At 32.7% G+C, this 21,659-nt stretch overlaps 1 protein-coding gene across 1 annotated transcript; it reads left to right on the top strand.

The window, feature by feature from the left end:
* Positions 1-12,671: 12,671 nt before the first annotated feature.
* LOC122316605 (suppressor protein SRP40) lies at positions 12,672-19,919 on the top strand. Its single transcript, XM_043133272.1, has 8 exons — positions 12,672-12,979; positions 13,500-13,564; positions 14,091-14,131; positions 14,237-14,919; positions 14,998-15,075; positions 16,623-16,712; positions 16,797-16,858; positions 17,652-19,919. The coding sequence occupies exons 1-8, from the start codon at positions 12,833-12,835 to the stop codon at positions 17,755-17,757; spliced, it is 1,272 nt and encodes a 423-aa protein (XP_042989206.1). The 5' UTR covers positions 12,672-12,832; the 3' UTR covers positions 17,758-19,919.
* The last annotated feature ends 1,740 nt before the right edge of the window (positions 19,920-21,659 follow it).

Genomic DNA, 21,659 nt, shown 5'->3' on the forward strand with positions numbered 1-21,659 from the left:
ACAATAAATCTTCTTTCTCTTTATTGGCAAATCATCAATATACACTTGCTACTTTGGTTGGTACCTCAATAGGTTCTAACAATGATTCAAATTATAGTTACTTTTTTGTATCGATCAGTACAATACCTTTTGTCTTCTCAATCTAAACAACAATCATACTAATATTAGTACATATTATAATCCAAAGTTATGATAATTAGAAACATATATTGTCTTGTTCATTGGTACTGCTTGAATGCATTGATTCAACTTGGGCCAAGTAACCACAAAACTTGTTTGTGACTATTTAGATAGTTGACCATCGATTAGTTAATGACCCCACAAAACATTCAAGCCAATTAAGTTTTTTATAAGTTTTGAAGTAATCATGGATTATTATTCACAATTGGGTAGATTTTTTATCAGTCCCTCTAATAGCGTCTATGCTAATGTTGGGCCACCTTGGTATAAGGAGGTTATCTTCCTCCACTGTGAAGGACACACCTTATTGGGATGGTTTAGTTCGTGCACTTATTTTCCCTTCGGGTTATGTCACTTCAACCTTGAAGTCAACATTATCATGCAAGACACGAGCCATGAGGGGGTTATTAATACCTTCTCCACAACTTTGCAAGAGTATGGTGTGAAATTTTCAACGTACTCCTGTAAAACCACGAAATTGTCCACCAATTTCCTTGAACAAATAGGTTAGATCTCAATTATCAAGATTATGAAACGAATCAAATACTTTAAAATAAATAATCAAACTTGCAAGACATAACAATTGGTTACGAAGGGAAACTCTTTAAAGAACTCTTTAAATGTAAAACCCTATAGGGCAGCCAAACTCAGGAAAGTCAATCTTATTATTTGAAAAACAATTACAAGTAATAATCAATTACAAAACCTTTGCAATTTGACTCTCTTACTTGCCTAGACAAACGACCCGTTTGTCTTCTATCGCAGTAGCAGCCAGAACCTCTGGCGATCTTCAAATATTGACTTCCCTTCTGGAACTTCAGAGGCTGAAATCCAATCGATGTTACTTCACCCTCAAAGCATGATCACACTCAAGAAGATATGAAAAATTCCATGAAAATTCTCAAGTAAATTTTCTCTCATAAATGCTCAGAATATCCTCTTTGAAATTCGTGGCTCAAAGTGTTTAAGAAGATACAAAACCGAATCCCTTTAAATAGAAAGTCTTGAAAGAGTTCTAGTCGCAGTAGGACTCTGCTGACGGTTAGCGACAGACGCAAAAACGTGTTCCAACGGACTGCTAACATTTCGCGATAACATCTTCTGTTACTGACTAAACTCTGTTCAGCTTTCTTCTTGATAAATACCAATCTTCCAAAACTCGATTTTAACCTCAAAAACTTATCTAAACAACACATAAAACTTCTAAATAGACTCAATATTGTTTAGATACAAATCAATACTTATTTTACATTCATCCAAATTTAATCAAATAATGATAAGATAAACATTATCATTCATCCAAATTTAATCAAATAATGATAAGATAAACCTTATCATTCATCCAAATTTAATCAAATAATGATAAGATAAACCTTATCATTTAGTCATCTAATCCTAGCCAATTTTTGCCCTTACATGGTGAAAAATATGCGACAATGGCTGATGAGTATCGAGTACCGAGACTCACAAGCTCGTAGATAAGTTCATTATCTGACTTATTAGTCAGATCATTATTGGATTGCATTATAGCACCTACGGAAGAAGCATAAACAACTGGTGAACGAGGTGCAGAATACCTCATGTTTTGGTAATGAGAAGATTGCTGAGCCATTGCAAAGTGAGTAAGCAGAAAGAGATTGTAGAGTAAGAATGTAGACTACTTTAAAAAAAGTGAAGAAGATGAGATGAGAAAGAAGATGAACTAAATAATTCATTTATAGAGAAAATTATGACGAATCATCTCTCGTGAATCATTTCTCTACAAGAGACAAGAGCAATGTAGTATCATAGCTGCGGTGCCTGACAATTACAGGAGAACAAAGTAGTGTCGTAGCTATGCGGCGCCTGACAACTACAGAAGACCTATAAAAATCATGCGCATCAGAGTTGTCTGGTCTAAAACAGAGGGCCACCGATTAAAAAAAAAAAAACAAAGAGAGAGAGAGGATAACGGCTTAATTTTGATGAATTCTCTACTAATTTTGGTATTTACAAGAACACTTAAAGTATATCGCCTATGTTTTTCTAAAGAAGAGTTTCGGAAGATTATTTACTTGAAATTTTAGGTTTGGAGAGTGTGTCGATACAACTTGGCCAACCTTATGGAAAGAAGTATAATATAATTGTTGATTAAAATAAGAGAGTTAAGGAATGACATAATCTCAAAGGCAAATATATACGGGACAGACACCAGGTTGGTAAGCAACACATATTCCTTAACTTGTTATTTCTTACTTACTTCGATTTCGAGGACAAAATCTTTTTTTTAGGAGGGGTTTTAACTTACTAGCAGTCTACTGTGTATGTGTGCTAAGTAAAGGAACTACAGTGTATGTATGTATGTTATCATATATGTCATGCCATGCCAAGTTATCACGTAATTGTCTATTATACAGAATTTATTCTGTCGTCAATTTTTATCTATTACATAATATATTCTGTCATGTATTACTGTACCTTACAAGTACGTCATGCTAAGTATGCCATCTATTACATGTATGTCAAGTCATGTAATATTCACTGTTGCAAGTATGTCATGTTAAATATGTTGTCTATTATATGTTATGCCATGTTACGAAATGTTTCTATCTCAAGTTGGTCATATATTTCAAGTTATGTTCAAATCACGTTATGTTACGTCAGGGCTCCAGTCCTTTCGTTTTCCAGTCACGTTTCATCTTGAGTACATTCAGTTTGTGTAGAATACATGGGGCCACAACAACTGTGGAGTATGTATTTATACGTAGAATACATGGGGCCACAACAACTGTGGAGTATGTATTTTTCATGTTAAGTCAAGTTTGTGTAGAATACATGGGGCCACAACAACTGTGGAGTATGTATTTACACGTAGAATACATGGGGCCACAACAACTGTGGAGTATGTATTTTTCATGTTAAGTCAAGTTTGTGTAGAATACATAGGGCCACAAGAATTGTGGAGTATGTATTTACAAGTAGAATACATGGGGCCACAACAACTGTGGAGTATGTATTTTTCATGTTAAGTCAAGTTTCAGATCAAGTTCATGTCAAGTCAAGTTCAGTTCATGTTTCAATTTAAGTTATGTCAATTATGCTATATTGTATGCCAAATTATGCTTTAATTACTTATGAATTTGACTATGCATTTATGCTTTTACTATCATGCATGCATCATTAGCTTGTGTGAAAGTTTTTTTGTTAACTTACTGAGATTTGTAATCAAATCTCACTTTGGTAGTCCCAACTACCATTCCCCCCGAATGGTAGATCTTGTTACAGGACCTGAAAGAGAATCAGGAGCTGATCAACTAGACACAGTTGACTAAGCGACGGTGCGACGTCAATGTTAATATAGTAGTTAACGTAAATTACTACTTGTACAATGGAGTTGTATTTTTAGTACTTTTTGGATCATAACCATTTTGGACTAGTGTTGTGATCTACTCAATGAGTCTTTATGTATGAAGTATGTTTTAAGCATTTGAAATATTTTCAATTTGGTGCATAGTATTGCTAAAGAAAAAAATTATCCGCTGCGAATATTGCATAATGTTATATGCATGTTAGGAACATTGCATCTTATATGTCATGAACGATGGCAGGTAACCTTGTGTTGCATGTCTCGACGCTTCAAATGTCCGTCCGATCCCAAACGGAATTTGGGAGCGTCACAAGTATACGTCAACACAACAATTTAAGTAAGGGAGACAGTCAAAACAATAAGCCAAAATGACTAAAAGAGTTAGCAAAAATAGGTAACAAAATCATACTATTAGCAAGTTCCATGAAACAGTCACCAAGTTTAACTATTTTGTTTAAACAGGTTCTAACTATTAATGGGTAAGTTATGAACACATAAGAATGGTTGCATCAAGTTCATACAAATAGGTGCTTTAGTTTACACCATAATAATGATATCATGTAGTTCATAACTTATATGACCATATTTTTGTCTATACCCCATTATTTTCTTATGTGTTTTTATGCTAGACATCCAACACATTTAATCTTGACCTGTGCATGAAGCCAAATAAGGTTTAACAGGGCCCCGAGACCTCACCAAATTCAAAAAAGAAAATCACCAACACGAAGTCAAATGAGGTTTCTCCTCTAAAAGGAATTGATCTAAATAAACAAACGTGTATCAAAATAACAAGCAAGTATTATGGTAACAGTTGAGTAACTGTCAATCCCAAAATCAAGCAGAAGAAATCACTTCCAATCCCTAAATCAAAACATGGTTGGTCCGTGGAAACTAGAAAGCGCATCTCAAACAACAAGCCTCGTATCCTAACACAAATAAAAGTTTTGCTGTTTTTTCTGACTATGATTGTTGTGTCATAACATGAATGAAAGTTTTGTTGCTCCACATATGGAGGCCATGGAGACGTAAAATAGGTTCTTAAAAAAAGACCCACGAGGACTAGCACTTGTTCAAGTCCAAAGTAATGGATTGAAATTAATACTAGAGATGAGATTTTCCCCATCAAAAGATTAGATTCCAAATACTCATTGGAGATGAGTTATCAAGCAGATTGAAATCACTTCCAATCGTTGAAAACCAAAAACCTTAACTGTCAATTCCAAAATCAAAAATAAAAAATCTTAACTGTCAATCCCACTTCTACATTCATGTTAAAGTACAATAACAATTGAGAAATCGAGATCAAGAAACCAAAAAAAATCGAGAGCCTAAAAAAAATAATGAAAGAAAACTTACTGATTGGGAGTGGGAGTGTGTGAGAGAGAGAGAGAGACTGGAGGGACGCAGCCATGAGAGTGAAGGGGTGTAGCCATGGGATGGTTGGGCTCAACCGTGGGTCGTGGAGGGGCTCAGCTTCTACGAATTGGGAGTGAGAGAGAGAGAATTCGGGTGAAATTGAGTTGATAGCAGTATTTTTCCTGCATTGTAGTTTTCCCGTATCCCACGTGTTTGGTAGGAGTGATAAAGTGGTATTTTAATATTTGATGAAAAAACTATTATCTTCTATCTTTAGTTAACTACTAACAGAAATTTTAATTGTTTTAGATTTACCCAATCTAATATAGATATTTTTATACAAATAATTTAAATTTTGGTCAAGATCTTCGTCGAGGATGCTCTTAGTTGTATTTAGGGGGCAGTTTGGGAAACATGTAGTCCGATACAAAATTATTAAGTCAAGATTTATAGGTTTAAATCGTTGACTTGACTTAGTTGACTCGTAATTCAATTGGTATACCTCATTTTATGATGGTAAATGAGAGAATGAAGTCGTGAATTCTAATTTAGATTAAAAAAAAAAACAGTACTACCTCAATTTACCATATGACACACGACATTTTAATATTTTTACTATAATTCGTGAATTTGACACAGACTCTACCTGCAAAATTATTAATAATAATTTCGAGGGAAAAATCTATTTTCATTTAATTTTTCTACATGGTATATGCTTATAAGAGTTTAGATATTAGCAAAAGAATTGCATTTTTACTGTCATTTCAAATGGAATGTTCAAGATGGATTAAGAGATTGTTTGGATAGTGAGATAAGATGAGATGCCTTTAGATAAAAATTGAATAAATATTTTTAGAATATTATTTTTTAATATTATTATTGTTTTAATATTTGAAAAAATTGATTTGTTTATTATATTTTGTGAAAAATTTTTAAAAAAATTATAATGATAAGATGAAATGAAATGAGATAATTTACAATTCAAACGAATGCCAAAAATAGGGGTAAAAATGGTCTAGTCCAAGGGGTTGATGGACTAAAATTTTTGATCTATCATTTTCCCCTGACTGAACCGGACCGAACATCTCGATCCATTCGGTCCAACCCAATTATTTTTTTTAAAAGATTGATTAATAAAAAAACTTATTAAAAATACTAAATTAAAATTAAATGACTTATTAATGTGGATTATGTAACTAACTCAATAAAAAAATATTTTATATGGTCAATGATAATAAATTAGATGAAAATTACATTAGTAATTTATATAATTAGTTAATTTATAGAATATTAATTTGTTAATAAAATATTTAAAATTTTATATTGTTAATGGTAATAGGTTAGATGAAAATTACATAGTAAATTGTACAATTATTATATATAATATTTTTTTTTATTTTTACTTTTCATTCAGTCCGGTTTAATTTGGGTTGGAAAAACTCTGGACCAGAACTAGAACAAAACTTTCTGGTCCTCTAAAACATGGACCGAGATCGACCAATCTCAGTCTCTGTTCGGTCCGGACCGGATTGTTTCTCACTAACTTTTACTTTCTCACCCATAGCCAGAAAAAAACATATATGACTATATAATATTTTTCCTAGAGCATTCTCATTTGAATAACCAAAGTCAAACCATTGTTTTAGCTAATATAAGATGAATTTAATTTTGACTATTTAATTCACATCAAATCCCTATATTAGATTATCTATTTATTCATTATATAATAAAATAATATTTTTTTAAAAAATTTTTATCTTCTTTTACCATTCTACTAATTATATTAATTACTAATCAAAATCTAATTAAATGATGATTAAAAAAATCATATTTTTAATATTCATTTAATGCTAATATATTCAAACGTCTAATTAAACTTATATACAATTTAATATAAATATCTTAATTATAAATTAAATTTCTATATTTTCCATCAAACTGATAAAGTTTTCCAAATAAATTACTTTAATGGTTGAGCAAATGTAAGCAAAAAGAGACGATGAGAGAAGAGAGAGAGTGTACAAAAATATGATTAAAATAAGATTTGGTTGATGAATAGTATAGATCAAAGATAGATATTTTTTTAACATTTATTGTAACAAAAGTTAGACATTTAAATTTTTGTCTATTCCATTGCGGCCTTGTGGGGTGCATTTATAAGTGCGAATGAAATATGAGTAGTATTTTCATATAACACTTTTTTTTTTTCCATTTTGCCACTATTTCTATTTCCGAATTTCAGTTCTACCTTGTTGAATTTGTACATTTTTGCCCATGGGTTCTCTCTCTCTCTCTCTCTCTCTCTCTCTCTCTCTCTCTCTCTCTCCATAAGCCATAACTCTCAATTTTTTATTTATCCACAGTTGTCGTCATCCTCCACAAATTACTAATCATACACTTTTTGCCCATTGGGTTGCAGTTGAGCTCTGTTCTGTGGTGTTGAGATCTTATTTGATGATGGAGGAGAAAAGGCTCCATTATCCATGTGGACGAAAATCACAGTAGAAATCGTCGATATTTTGGTTTCCATTATTGACTTACACTTGGCCACCGCAATTCTTTAGATTTATCACAGACCTTCAACCATGTTCTCTAGATCTGCTTTAGATATGTTTGGAAGTATGTGCTCATATATTTTGTATAAAACATTCGAGATAAATGATTTTTGTTTTTGTTTTTGTAGGCATAGTTGGTGCAAATCTTAGATATTTGGTGGAGAAGGATGCCATGGCCAGCTTTCACCAAGATTCTATTTTGAAAAAAAAAAAAAAAAAAAAAAATCTTTGCCGTGCTTGGACTTTGTTTGTTGCCCGGAGTGAAAAAAAAAAAAAAAAAAAAAGAGTTGGACTTCCAAGTTTCTATGGTCTTTAGTTGTTAGTAACAAGAATAGTTTTAGCTTTGCATGAGAAAATGTTTGATTCAAAGTAAATCAGGTGGGTTGTTGCATGAGAGAGAAAGATCGATACATGCTTTTTATACTTGTTGTGCACAAAATATATATCCACAATAAAATAATGTTATATCTTTGCTTTATCCTTTATCCAAAAAGGGTATGAAATTACAACCTTAACTATCGGATCTATTAAGCATTAACAATGGTTTATGCATCTTCATATTCATATTTATATTTAAATAATATCCCTCTGAATTGGTTTACATTGAATTATGCATTTTTAAATTTTTGCATAATTATGAATAGTATTTATTCAAGTTTGAAGAAGCACAGTTCACCATTTAAACATCATTTTACTATTTTTTCTCTCTCTTATCCATTAAAATCAATTTTATGAAATTTGTATTAAGATGATTTTGATATATTAAATTTATATTAAGTTGATGTTACAAAGTGTTTTTTTAGTATATCTTAATATTTATTAATAAAAGTGATCATTTTGATATATAAAATTGATAATATTTAGATATATGGAGTTGGTATTTTTTAACACATTGTGCTAATTGTAAAATATATAAGAATAATAATTTTAAGAAAAAAAATAAAAAATAAAAATATTTTATTATTATTTAGTTCAAAGATGCATAATCTAATATGTGAGTTTTTCTTTATATGTAAAATCAATTTTCAAAATACGTGATTTTAAATATACATATAAAGAAATCAATACTAGTGCTTCAAGAGAAGTTGGATTTCTATATTAAATATATTTTTGTTTAAAGTAGGTCTTTTATATTCTAATAATAAAAATACATACAATTATAATTCCAATTCCGTGTTAGTGGGATTTCGTCACTTACTACAAACTTAAAATGTCTTATCAATAATATATTAAACAGGAACTCTTATATCGCATTGGAGTGAATTTCGGAGTTTTGTTTTTATTATATCTTCAGCTTTAATAATTTAATAGATCTTCACTATAGTATAATAATGGTTGAGGCTGCAATTTCATTACATTACTCAACTTTAAAGGATATCTATTTTGTAAACGAAAACAATTTTTTTTTTTAATTTTAACCATGTGATATAAGAGTTACATGCTCTGTCGAGACCTCTCCCCACCTCTCTCTCTCTACCCTTCCCACCGCTGTTCGAACCCTAACCTCTCTCTCAGTTGGTCTATGAATTCTTTTGATTGGTTTTTCCTTTTCATTTATATGATTGAAGCTTTAAGGATTGAGCTTGGTTTGTCGTTATAGGCTTTGTTTGTAACTAGTTTGAAAATTTGGCTGAGGAAAATTTGTAGAATTGAAAAATGGGTGTGACTGAGGGTGCACCAGTTTGGGTTCGTCAGAAGGGTTGCTCCTCCACCAGTACCATTGGTTCTTCTGTAAATCATGCGGCTAGATTTTTGATGTTTGATGGGAATAAATGAAATTGTGTATTATGGATATTCTGTAAAGGGGATAGCCTACACTATGGTGTGGCTAGGTTTAGTCAAATTCCATGTATTCAGTTGATGTGTCATTTTATTAGTAGTCTCTGATAAATTTTCCTTATAGGATTCACCAGTCTAAAGAGGAACTATTCCTTTTTTTGTTTCCCATTTCATTGAGTGGTGAGTCCAAGGTTTAGAGATGTTGGAATCCTATCTGCTCCAAATCTAATATTCATAACTTTGATTTTTTTTTTTTTTTTTTTTTTTTTTTTTTTTTATTTATGTACAAGACTTTGATCGGGCTGGTTTGGTAAGTTTGATGAGATACAAAATTTTCATTTGAACATTACAAATTTTTAAAATTTCTATACAAAATATGAAAAACAATTCAACTTTTTCAAATCTTAATTCAATTTGTTCAAATTCTAAAATAATAATATTATTAAAAAAATAATATTTTAAACTTTAATCAAAAATAAAAAATTCTCATTTTATCATCCAAACCTATCCTTCAACCTAAACAATGCATGCCCACATTAATTATTACTGCTTGCCAAATGACGTAGAAGTTAACTTAAATAACATCCTAATAAGTGGTGGGAAAGTATTTCTTCCTGCCAAATGATTTACAAATATATATTTTTTGTTTTTTTATTATTAAATAATAAATTTAACAAATTATATAAATTTATAAATTTATTTTAAAAAAAAACTTATATGTGGTTCGCCTACATCTCAAGAGTTATCATTTATAAAGCATAATCCTACCAAGAGGGAAGGAGGTACAAAAAATAAGTAGCAATTTATTTCTTTATTGAATTATTGGATTTTCTTTCAAGTGATGGTGATAATGTTTTTTGAGCAATAAGCAAGATAGTGATAATTGATAAATTTATTGTGTAAATAAATAAATAAAGTATATAGGATTTATGAGGGAGTGGAGCTTTAATATAAAAGAGATAACTCATACGACCACCTATATTTAAAATTTAATACTTGTTGCATATATAGTCGGTAATATGGTATGATTTTTTAAGTTTATTCTATTTTCGAAACTTTTATTTTATTTTATTATTTTTCTATAATTGTTATTTTAATATGAAAAATATAGTAAAACATATTACTATGGTTGTTATATATATTATTTTCTTTTCAGATCTTTAGTAGATATATTAGTATGTATCAACTAGGCCGGTGCAAAAAACCCGTCAGCCCGTCTGACCCAATTAGATTCGTTTGATAGAAGATAGTTTTGCTTCAATGTTGGGTTGAACCCGATAAATAACGGGCAGACCGACTCTCACCATTCTTAGAACACTTCAAGTATTCAGACTGATCAGAGCCTAGCAGCCTACTTCTCTTTCTTGCTCTAAAGATGATTGTGACGAAACGAAACCTCTATCTACTATCCCCTTCTCGCCTTCATGAAAATAGTCAAACGAAATAATATTCTTGGGCATGGAAAGTGGAAACGCAACAAAAAAATTTCCATGAATGGCTAATAGTCCTGTTCATAGAAAATCCTTCATTGATTCTTTAATAAATATAGCCAGAAACTATGGCTTTTACGGCGTAGAACTCCACTGGTATTCTTCGAGTACAAGCTCTGATTGACCAACACAAGCATACTTTTTCAAGAGTGGCAAGCACTATAGAGTCAAAGGCTAAAAAAATTTTCAACATGGGCATACCATTTCTGACATTTCACACCAGGAATCTTGTGAAGCTTAGCCTATCGACTTTGATTCTAGTGAGTTTCAAAAACTCTTGGCATGGTGTTTCTAATGGATTAAGAAATAAAGGGAAGATTTGTTGGGGTTTTGTGTTGTTTTCTGGGTTTCGTAGTTCTTGGAATCCATTGCTATGGGAAAGTAAGGATCTTGTTTTGATTGAATTTGAAGCTTGGTAGTTGGGAAATTTGTGAATTATGGAGTTTGAGCCTTTGAGATCCCTACAAAGTTTAGTGACTGAGGAATTGGGAAAGTAAGATCAAGATGGATGATTATTGAATGGTTTGAATTCGTTGTTGGAATATTATCAGTCATTTTGAGACCCGACCTGACCCTCATATTATGGGTCGGGTTGTTATGGTATTGGCATGTAGACAGGTTAGGTCGGATCCAAAAACAATACAAGTTGGACGGGTTGCATGCCTAATATCAACTGCAGTGACTTTTCTAATTTTTATTTTCGTATAAAAATACTCTTAATGGGTTATGTAAAACTCATTTATGTAAAATTTAAAGAAATCAGCTCAAAAAGTGATTCCAATGGCTTCTGTATTTTATCTATAATTTATAGTTTGTTACAATGTTACCTCTAAATGTAATGGTAATTGTTCATGACTGTATATCATTTCTAATTCATTTCTCTCTCCGCGTACGTGAGAATCTTGAATGACTTTTTATTGGTACCAACCTTGATGCAGTTGGCTTGGTATTAGTTTTTTTCAGTTTCGGTTTTTATTTTATTTTATTTGGTCCAATTTGCAAGTGGACAGTTTTCTTCATTATGATTAAACTGGTAGATGCTGGGTGAAGTTGCTATGTGCATGTGTTGCTGCTATGTGTGTATCAATCAAGGAGCCTATTGTAGTTGGAAAACCATCAATCTTCAGCAAGCTCTCTAAAATGAATATTCTTTTACAATTATTTTAAGAATATATTTTCAAAATTATCAAAAATAAATATTCTCGTAGTATATTTTGAGAATATTTTCATAATACATTTTTTATATATATTTTGAATCAATTTAAATTTTGGCTGGGCTTGTAAATTTGCATTAATTTAAAATATGACATAATTATATAGGTAGGTATTATAAATATTAAAAGATAGGAGGATATTATTGATAGTTATAGAAAATATTAAAATAAATAAAAAAAATAAAAAAATTTAAAATTTAAAAGATATAGAAAAAAATAAATAATCTTATATATGATATATTATAAAAGTCTATATGTAAAATAAAAAAATAAAATTTAATAATATATTTTAAATAATAGGATAAACGATTCATTGAGACTGCTCTAATGCAGTGTTTTTTCCTTTCCAGTTTGTCCTGAATTCTTTTTTATGGTTATGTAATTTTTAAAATTTGTAAATAAATGTACTTTTCTTTCTGATTTATTTTTCCCTTTCTCTCGTTTGCGTCTCTTTCTTTTTATCCTCCTCTTCATTTACTATTTTGTATTATTTTTAATATTTATAAACTGGACGCTGCACATATTTCCTTACTAGTATATAAAGGAATAGACATTTTGTTTTTGAATTGGGTATGTTATATAATTTAGAGAAACGATATTTATAATTATGATTATATAAATATTGTGTAATTTAAAAAAAATTAATATAAAATTTATATAAAAAATTAATTTTTATAATCTTAAATTTTATTTTGTTTTAAAACGATTATATAATATTTACATTATTCATAACTGTAAGTAATATTTTACATCCGTAGCTGCGGACAGTTTTTCGGAAAAGGAACTGTAGCGAGTTGCTCGCGCGCCCAAGGGCCAAAACCCTAGTAGGTCAGAACACCGACGTGGACCCTACCCTTTATATTGCCATTGAAGCTTCCTCACCTGCTTCTGCTTGCGAACCCAAACACCATGACGAAGCCCAGCTCCGACAAGGCCGCCTCCGGTTCCTTAACCGTGGACCAGAAGGCCTTTCTCCACGAGGCCGTGGCTCAATTCTTGGACCGCAAAGGGTTCTCCAAGACGCTCAAGAAGTTTCGATCCGAAGCTAAAGTCGAGGTATGCGGATATAAGGTTCTGTTTGTTTGCCAGTAAAGCGGAGGGGAGAATAGATGATGCCATATGCGCTACTCATGTTATTTTAATTCTTAATGAGGGTTCAAATTCAAGGTTTTCTTAATGGCAATAGAAAAGGCTCCTGTTTTGTAGCGTTGAGTTCAGTGGGGTGGAAAAATGGAGGAAAGTTTTTAAAAACCTTAAACTATATATTCCTGCTATATGAAGTAAGCTTCGCTTACTATCTGTCTTGTCAAGTAAAATCATTGTTAACATTCTCGACTTAATTATGCAAGTCACATGAATTTGTTTCTTGATAGGCCTGCGCTCCGTATTACAAAGTGGGAAGTCTGAGCAAACATCATTACATTTTAGTCAGTGAAATTGTGTTTCCATATGGTTTATATCCTCTATTCTTTACTGATGGTGTCGCATTAAAAAGTTGTTCATTCTTTTACAGTATATCTATGTGGTTCAAATTCAAACCCACGTGTCAATATATTGGTCTTTTTTATTGCTGCAGAAAGATTGTTTGAAGGGCTCGACTTTGGATTTGGAAGAGATGTACTATAAGTATTTGGAGACGTGGTATGATAAGAAATTTTACGTTCTTATGTGTTTGGTTATGATGCACAGACACACAAATTAGTCTATTATGGCATTGTCATTTCTAACGGCTCTAGCATACCATCTTTGAAGCCTTTTAATAATGAATCATCCATCTGGAGTTTGCAGCAAGATTATTGTTTTCTGTTCCTTTCAGCCAAATATCCCTTGGCTGTTGATTATTCCAAGTTCTCTTTACATTTCATTAATTCACCTTTAAGTAGATATCGCCTGGATGCAGAATTGCAATGCATTAAAAAGTTTTGAAAAGCCTTAAAAAGCCACCACATCTTTCACTATCATATCAATAACAATCTCCTGAATGGGATCTGATGAACAGAATGACCCTTCCACCTGCTAGCTGCCAATCTACCTTTTGTATCTTGTATTTGACACAAACACACTCACGCCCATATATATGTATTTTGTATGTTATGCAATTTTTTTCCGTAGAACATTGGATTCAAGTTTCTATGCTCATGTTATTTGAGCTTTCTTTTTTATGTAGGAATCATCCGAATAATAAAGTCAAGAACCAGAATGAGCAATGTATGATGAAATTTCTTTCATGCATTGCTTTCTGAAATTTAATGATTTCAGGGGCAGTTATGTATATTCTTGATAATCTAATATTCTAGTTCTGTTAAATTTCAGATACGAAGAACAATGACATGGGTAAAAGAGATGGAGAAGGTGACTCCACTGTGGCCTTGGAAACAGGGAGTAAGAAAAATAAGAAAAGGAGCGAGAGTGATAAATGTAATGTTGTCAGTCAATTTGGAGCCACAGCTGAACTTATTGATTCTAAAAACTCCAAGGAGCAAATAACAAATGGTGCAACTTCAGAATCAAATGTAAAAGACTCTGAATTGCTTATGGAGGAACATGAAAAGAAAAAGAAGCAGAAAAAGAAAAAGAAAACAACTGAAGAAAAATCTAAAGAAATGGTAGCTTCAGAAGGCCAAATTGTTGGTGGTTCTGACATGGGGAAGAGGTCAAAGGATAAGAAGAAAAAGAAAGATAAGCCTAGTTATGATATACCTGATGATGTTAAGCAATGCAACTTGGATGATAAGCTAGGGGCTGTTTCTGCAAGGTTTAAGGATGTGGACTGTTCAAGAGATCCTCAAATCAAGAATCATGGCTCCACATTGAAAGAGAGTGCGACACCAGATGCAGATGCAGCTAACAACAACAAGAAAAGTTCCAAAAAAAGAAAACGATTGGCCTCCGAGGAAAATGATTTCCAGCTTGTTGACAAAGAAACATCTGAAGAACTGAAATGTACGAAGGCAGAAGGTTTGGAAGAATCCAAGAGAAGTGAGCAGCAAGCAAAGGTGAATGCCAAGGTGAAAGTGTTTTATGGTAGTTCAAAAGATTTTTGAAGGCCCTCTAACAAACAGATTAATGGGCAGGCAAATGGAAACCTTGAGGAAAGTGGAGAGAAACCTGCCTTTCAGAAAAGCAAGAAGCAACGTAATGGTTCAGTGGAGGTATGGTTCTAACTACTCCTAATCAATATTACCACATGAGTGAAAAGCGCATAAGTAAACCCTTCAAAATTAAAAGCCATATCCTTCAATTAATAAAATGCCTCTCCAGGTTTAATCTGTTCCCAGAATACTATCTCACTACATATCCTTTTGGGAACCATCATGAGCATAATATGTGGTTTTATCTATTAAGCATGAGACTATTTAAAGTGTCAAATTTTCATCATTTCCAATATGCATATGCAGAGTTATAAGGACACATCATTTTATCTGTTTTGCAAATGTGGAATTGTTACTCTAAGTTTGACTCAATATGTTAACTATCCCCTTCGTCAACAAAAGCATTTTGTTAAATATCTACCATACCACATGAGAGAATCGTTTATCTAGAAGGAGAAAAAATACAAGAAAAACATGAAGCCCTTGTAAAGTCTAAAAGGTGTTTGTTGATATTGCTAAACTTTGGATGCAAATGTGCTCCTTATATCACACGTATTAGTAAAATATATCTCATGTGTAATGATCCTAAATATAGAAACTAGTTAATTAGTTTTGATTTATGTTTCTGCTTATCTGAACTTTACAGAAATCACATTTTAGGTTTTTACGAAAAAACCCCTAGGGGTTGACTCAAGTGGTAAAGGCCTTGGGCTTGGAGGTATGCTCCCCCCAGGTCTAAGGTTCAAATCCTCTTGGGTGCAAACAATCTTTAGGGGCCATTGGACTAGAGGATTTTCTTATTGAATTACTCGAGGTATGCTTGCGGGAAACTCCTTGCTGAGGGCCTGTGCTCCCCCGGGATTAGTCGGGACATTGTTTTTGGTCACCCAGTGCCAATAAAAAAACAGGTTTTTACGAAAATATAGCTGCACTGAATGTGCAAAAACAACAAACCAAGAACCTTTTCCATATCACAAAATTTAGTTAGCAAAAAAATTTGTAAAACTAGTTGCTCTATGTACAGGTGGCCCGGTTCTTTAATTTGTTGAACATCTCCCTATATGTAATAGTAAACATTGTTTACCTAGTTTGAGAAGACTTGGAGATATATGCTTTAATGGCACTATAGCTTGGTTTCGGAAAGATGGTTGGAGGCATTGCTGCAAGGTTTAGGGAAGTTTGAGACTTATCGCTTATTTAAAAAAGGGACTTATTTGCTGCAAGTTAGGGGCATATTTTGTAGGATGCTGTGAGCCAGTGATGAGGACAGTTTTTTTTTTTTTTTTTTGTAGCACAGATATCCACTTTGGGTTGTTTTGGTTTCTATTTCTCTTATATTTAAGTTGTTATTGAATCAATTATAGAAAAAAGTTGTTATTCAATCAACACACTGGTTTTGGGCTTGATGGTTGTTTCTATTTTCTTTCCTCTCTTCCCCCCCCCCCCCCCTCTCTTTCTTTTCCTTGTCATGATTGAGGTTGTTTCTCGTGCTGCTTGGATTGGTTTGATGATGTTTGTGGTTTGTTTGTGTCTTTTATATTGAGTGCGATGATGAGGATGGTTGTAAATTCCTTTGATATTCATATTGATGGATTTTTTTATTGCAGCCAAAGACAGTTAATGCATTTCAGCGGGTAAAAGCTGATGAGGTGGTATTCACTGATGAGAGGCTTAAAGATAATTCATACTGGGCGAAGGTGTGATAAATTGGTACTTTTATTGTCTGTTCCCTAATTTATATGTATTATATATTGACTATATTGATTGTCAATTCTCTGCAGGATGGTGCAGAAAGTGGCTATGGTGCAAAAGCACAAGAAATTCTTGGGCAAGTTAGGGGACGGTATGTCTGCTTTATCTGCTTCTATATATAAATGTTTGTTGGAGTTGGGAATAACAGTATCATTTTTTCAGTTGTGTAAATGATTTAGTTAAAATCCGTCTTACTGCTGTTCTGCTAATATCATTGTTGGGAACTAAGCGGAGGATTAAGCTATTTACATGCTGTCAGTTGGCAGTTCACTTGGGCTCCCCTTTTCTTCCCCTCTCCTATTTTCTGTTATCAAACAGTTTGCTGTATTTCTGGCGTTTCAGATGACCTCATATATAGAAAGTTCAAGCGGGTGACCACATAGATGCTAGTGCAAGGCTTAGCAAAATTTACCAATACCCTTCTCATGTGGACCGTTTCTAGACTTTTAATTGACTGGATTAGCATGATGTTCTTGTATATTTTCTTATTTTAGATAGGGGCCTCTCTTGTGTACTTTCCATGTACTCGGGTTGCACCTTTCATGTTTTTTCATAAAGATTATTTTCCTTGTGAAAACAATAAGGTGCAAGGCTAGGCATCTTTGTTGAGGAGATGGCCATTTGCACCTAGGAGAGTGTCTGTCAAAATTTCCTTTCCTTCTGGCCCAAAAGCGTTACTTCTCTAGCATAATTCAAGGACTGCAAAATTAATGTGCTCGGCAACAAATTTTCCAAAAACTATTGAAGATGCTCTCTTTCTGTGTGATCAGTGATGTTTCTTATTGAGGGATTCAGGCTTCAAGAGTTGTGATTGCAAATGAGCATCACCATTAGAATGTTTTTCATTGTATAGAGAAGCAGCCTAACTCCTCTCTCTCTCTCAGGGATTTTCGGCATGAAAAGACCAAGAAGAAGCGTGGGACTTACAGAGGAGGGCTGATTGATTTGCAATCACACTCGGTTAAGTTCAATTATTCGGATGATGAATGACCAGAAAATTTCTCTGCGAGACAAGTCCTTGTTTTTGGCCCTCATTTATTTTGAGCACATAAATGGGAGCACTATTTTTTTCTAAGAACTATAGTAATTTTATGTCGCTGTGTTCTCCTGCCTTACTGTTCCATATTCAAACAAATGTTGAGTTAATTCAGGACGTGTATATCTTTATTTAAACAATTTTGGAACTTTGAATCATCCGCCCACTTTAGTGCTTTTTATCTTTTCATCTTTTCTGCACATAAGCTTTGAACCCCCACAATTATAGAGCTTTTATTTTTATTTCTTGGTAAACAGTTGCCTACAACTATCACCTGTCATTGCTCAGTGGATTTTGGAGTAAATTTTCTTGGCATTTTTTGTGGGAAGAAAGGAGATAAGGTTGGGAATCTAGATTCTATGCTGATTAAGCAAAGGTCATCAGATGCTGATTGTGGTTGCGAATAATTGCAATCTGCCATAGGGTTGGCACAGTGTATGTTTATATGCCCAATCGGCATATTTTTTTATTGAACATTATTTGAAGGTGGAATTGTGTATAGATTTTGCCTTTTCCTGAAGATCGGATAACAGCACGACCGAAGTGATTATGGTGTCTTTTCATCTTACTCTGGCCCCACTAAGATATTGGGGTCAAGGTTGATTACGTTATGAGGACCCCAGATTGAATTTGTTGACTACAAGACCAATTCTTCCTGTCTCGTTCATGATTTTCAATCTAAAAGATAATAGGCCAGACTCGGTCTTTTCCAGTAGGCATGTTGTTGTGCTTAAATCACGCTCAAGGGATCAAAATTTCCAAAGCCACTTGAGTTGGTAGGTGACAAATTTCTCTAAGAAAACCGATAATGTGATTGGCATATTCCGAAATCTGGAACATCAAGGGGCAATGAAACTGCCATACGAACCCCAAGCATTAGGAGTACAACTGCAATAATTATGATATGGGTCGTGCTAGCTATTGTGCTGCTCATTTGTCACTGCTGAGCAATACCGCTAGTTCATTTAGTTTTTTTGTAAGGCTCCGTTTGGATAATAAAAGCGTTTTATCTCATCTCATTTTATTATTATAATTTTTCAAATTTAGGCTCTTTTAGGGGAAAAAACGCCTCAAGTTAAGAGAGAAATACACCAATGTTATCTTGCAATATTTATTGTCAATGGTGTAAATTTTTTAAATAGCATTAAATATTGCAGAACTTATCGTGTCTAATCTTCTTTCACTTGAAGCGTTCAAATTTGAATAATGGTGCGAGAAAATCTTGATCTTGTTGGATTTGTTATTTAGTTTATCATCGAGACGATTCATGCACCCATCTTTCTTTTTGTCGGGGAGGTGACGATGAGAGCACCTTAAGAAAAGGACTGATAGACTTTCTTGCCACAGGGTGTGAAAACCTGAGCCGCACTCGCCGAAAGCAAAAGAAATAAAGATGAAAAGAGGGTGAAAAGAAAGGTTAACCCACCACCGAAAGATGGATGAATTATGACGTGATAATCATGTACCTGTAGGACTATATTACCAGCAAAGAAATCAGATGGAACTTCAACAAGCCACAGGATTGATGGCTCTATCTTCTTGAGCCCTCATTTCCTTCTTCAGATTTGTAAGTTTTTCCTATATTGTACCACGACTCAGATATCACCAAAAATGGCGTCTTTAGATCTTTCAAATCCAGTTTCGGGAAGATTAATCAACGCGTGGCAGTGCCATATTTCAGGCCGTGACAAACAAGAAATCAATGATCTTGACTTGTGCAAGTGCCATCTCTCCAGTAACAATCTTGAGATTTCATGCCAACCTCCCAAAGGTAGAAGAGAAACATCTTTTGCATTAGACACCATATCTGTCACTAGAGGTTACGAGATGGGGGCTGACATACTGGAGGACAAGAGATGGGATGTTGCCTTCCGACATTACCAGCACTAAGAATGCCTGCCACTGAGAACGTCTGGTTCCTGCAGTGTCTCTGCCAAGTGAAATGGGGGTCATGTAACTTTCATGTTGTTGATATTATTCAATTCAGATCACATGAGCCACTTAATGTAGTATTTAAGGAATTAAGAGTACTTTTGGAATTAGTTATTTTATGTTTCCATGTGTGGAAAGATTTCTCAAAATTATGATAATTACCACTGGAGCTAGTTAAAGTTGATGGCCAGTTCGTAATTTAGGATCTACGTTTACAGGCCAAATGTACCAACATCAGCCAGTATCTTGCAATGATCTTTCTCTCCGGCATGTGAGCGATCGACACTCGTCACTTTTTACTTTAGCCAGGTCGACCTTCGTGTTCTTTCAAATAAGAAGATTGGAGATCCTTTCTTCTACGATGTACATGCAAGTCCTCGAAATTGCTTATTTGCGATCAATTATTTTTAACGAAACGACTATTTTAAATTAAAATTAATCGTAAATAATCTTTTTAGTTGCAAAAGATTAGTCACAAAAGATTGTTGTGCCAAGTTCTGATGACCTTAAACATGAGTACTACTTCTGACGTTTCTTCCAAGTTTCAAGCTATTAACAATATTTTAAGAAGAGTGGAATGATTTGTATAAATCTCAAATAGACAAATTTTATATAAATTTTTATTAAAAAAATATATTCTATATTGAAAAATTGTAAAAAAAAAAAAAAACCCTTCTTTATTAGTGACCCACTTTTTCATAAAAATTCACTACAAAAAAATTGGACTTTTATAATTAATTTATTGCAACTAAAAGACTATTTACAACTAATTTTAGCTGGAAATAGTCGTTTTAATGAAATTAACTAGTTGCAAATAAACAGTTTTCTTGTAATGAGATTTATACTAGACTTATCTATTTATAACTTGTACCTAACATTACTATTGAGGTAATCCCAATATTGTCTACCTTTTTTTTTTTTTTTTTTTTTTTTCCCAAATTTCAAATGAATGTATATATTTAATTAAAATATCCGAAATCTATAAATCAGAAATTAAATATACCCAGGTCTACCTCAGTTTTTAAAGCTGCACATAATTGGCGATTGCCATGGTAGGCTTTATCTAGTACGTTCTTCATGCAATCAGGCCTAGCCTGTAAAAGTTTAAAAAACCAAAACAAAACAAAACATATATAAAATAATAACCACTTATATTTATTGGCCTAGCCTGTAAAAGTTAAATACTCATCTCATCCTTGTTTGGAATTCTTTTGATTGAAAAAACTTGTTGTATTACATTTATATTTATGTTTGGATCATTGAGTTTTTCATTTTAAATTAAAGAGCCAATCAGTCCATTTGATATCACTAATGGTAAAGCTGAGTTGCATCAGTGACATTAAAATCATAAGACCTCTTAACACTTGTATTAATCTGCCCATTATATGTCACTATTCGCAAGATTAATATTAAATGCAACTGATCATGTTTATCTAGTATTACAGTAATTTTTTGAATTTTAATATGACACATTATAAATGACTTGTCATTTTTGTTTTTTTTTTTGTTTTTTGTTTTGTTTTTTTTTATAAATCATTATGCTCCCTTTTTTTTATGGCTGGAAGCTCTCTAAACCAGATCCTTAGAAGTAATGGTTTTTTAGAGTAATATTGAAACTGTTTTATTATATAATTTTTTTTTGGAGAAAAACAAATATGGTTTGTTAGTTTGTATTATTTTGTAACAATGTTCATTCTGAAATGCTTTACATGGTTAACTTTTTAACTTCTATACAAACAAGTCTTTGGTGTTGTTGTGAATATTTGGTATTGACTACACCTTGATTGTTGATGTTAGTGGTATGTTGATAGTTTTCACTTTTCATTTATGATTTTTGACTGTTTTGGAGAATTAGAATTGTCTAGTCCGCAGATTTTAGGGATAGCTCTCCTATCCCTATCCCGACACGTAACCCTAAACATGA

Source organism: Carya illinoinensis, chromosome 7, assembly GCF_018687715.1.
Source record: "Carya illinoinensis cultivar Pawnee chromosome 7, C.illinoinensisPawnee_v1, whole genome shotgun sequence".
NCBI lineage: Eukaryota > Viridiplantae > Streptophyta > Magnoliopsida > Fagales > Juglandaceae > Carya > Carya illinoinensis.

What these genes read in the sequence shown, in the direction of transcription:
- LOC122316605 (XM_043133272.1), top strand. Translation starts at nt 12,833, where the DNA reads ATGACGAAGCCCAGCTCCGACAAGGCCGCCTCCGGTTCCTTAACCGTG. An exon ending in TATAAGTATTTGGAGACGTG is followed by an intron (nt 13,565 to 14,090) that starts GTATGATAAGAA and finishes TTTTTTATGTAG; the next exon opens with GAATCATCCGAATAATAAAG. An exon ending in CTTGGGCAAGTTAGGGGACG is followed by an intron (nt 16,859 to 17,651) that starts GTATGTCTGCTT and finishes TCTCTCTCTCAG; the next exon opens with GGATTTTCGGCATGAAAAGA.